General features: G+C 42.3%; 1 protein-coding gene across 1 annotated transcript; it reads left to right on the forward strand.

The window, feature by feature from the left end:
• Positions 1-481: 481 nt before the first annotated feature.
• LOC148211427 (uncharacterized) lies at positions 482-1,172 on the forward strand. The gene is made up of 2 exons (XM_088124417.1): positions 482-901; positions 957-1,172. The coding sequence occupies exons 1-2, from the start codon at positions 482-484 to the stop codon at positions 1,170-1,172; spliced, it is 636 nt and encodes a 211-aa protein (XP_087980543.1).
• Positions 1,173-1,379: the final 207 nt, after the last annotated feature.

Raw genomic sequence — 1,379 nt, forward strand, 5'->3', positions numbered from 1 at the left:
CAGTGTACCGATTTGACTCCTACCGTGGAAAGAGTCAAAATTTCAATTTACAACCCAATAGGTGCTTGGGAAGTGGAGTAGGAAAGTTGTGCCGAACCACTATAAAAATTCCCGGTGTCAAATTTCTCTAACCCTTTCTCTTATTTATTTTTGCAATTAATCTTAGAATTTTATTGTTTGCTTTAAATTTCTCTTGTTTGCCTTAGAATTTATTTTATCTTACTTTGTTAGAATTGCATATCTTAAAAAGTGTATTATTTTTGTTTAAATTGGGCTCATTTATTAAAAAGTTTATATTTTGTTAATTAAACCCTATTCACCCCATCCCCCCCTCTAGGGTTGCCATACCGATCCAACAGTCACCTCGGCTTGGAGGTTACGTGCATACTTCCAAGCTCATAAGATAACTGTCCTCACCAACTTCTCTCTATGGCAGATTCTGCAAAGGCCGGAGACTTTTGGGCGACATGTAAAATGGGTCATGGAGCTTAGCGAATGCGACATCCACTACAAACCGAGAACTGCGATGAAGGGACAAGCCGTAGCGGACTTCATAAAAGAATTAACGCTAGTAGAACATCAAATATGTAGCATCGGCCCACAGCTCGCTAAGGGAGAGCAGCGCTGGACCCTTTACGTAGATGGATCCTCAAACTCTAGAGGATGCGGGACAGGACTTCTGCTGGTCTCCCCAGATAGGGAGACATTCGAATATACGCTGCGGTTTAGTTTTCACGCATCCAACAATGAGGCTAAGTACGAAGCTCTATTATTAGGATTAAAAGTAGCCAGGTATATTAGGGTCACGAACATACTAATACTTAGTGATTCACAATTAATTGTGAGTCAGGCGAAAGAGGAGTTCCAGATCAGAGAGCCACGGACGAAGTATCTTTCCCAGGTAAGAGGCCAGCTTAGCCAATTCTCGAAATATTCGACAAATTCCTCGTGCTCAGAATGTCAATGCAGATGCATTAGCACGACTGGCTGTAGCCTATGAAACCGACCTGGGAAGAACTGTACCAGTTGAAATTTTGCCCAAGCCGAGCATAGAGATTTGGGAAACAATGAATATAGACGAGCCAAGACAACCACCAGAGGAGAACTGGATGAGCTCTCTGATAAAATATTTACGAGATGAGACCCTACCTGATGAAAGGATAGAGGCCTAGCAACTCCAACGGCGAGCAGCTAGGCATGTGCTTAGAGATGAAAACCTGTATAAAAGACATTACTCTTTGCCGCTGTTAAAATGGTTTGTGGCAGAAGTTACTCTTGGAGCGACCATCCCTACGGAGGGTTCATTGTATGGAATCAAAACCAAGGCAAACTCCAGAAATTGATAAGGGTCTCTTAGGTTCTGCTCAATATTTTCCTTC

This window comes from Momordica charantia (genome assembly GCF_013281855.1).
Source record: "Momordica charantia cultivar OHB3-1 chromosome 5 unlocalized genomic scaffold, Mcharantia_2.0 BLBB01000005.1, whole genome shotgun sequence".
NCBI lineage: Eukaryota > Viridiplantae > Streptophyta > Magnoliopsida > Cucurbitales > Cucurbitaceae > Momordica > Momordica charantia.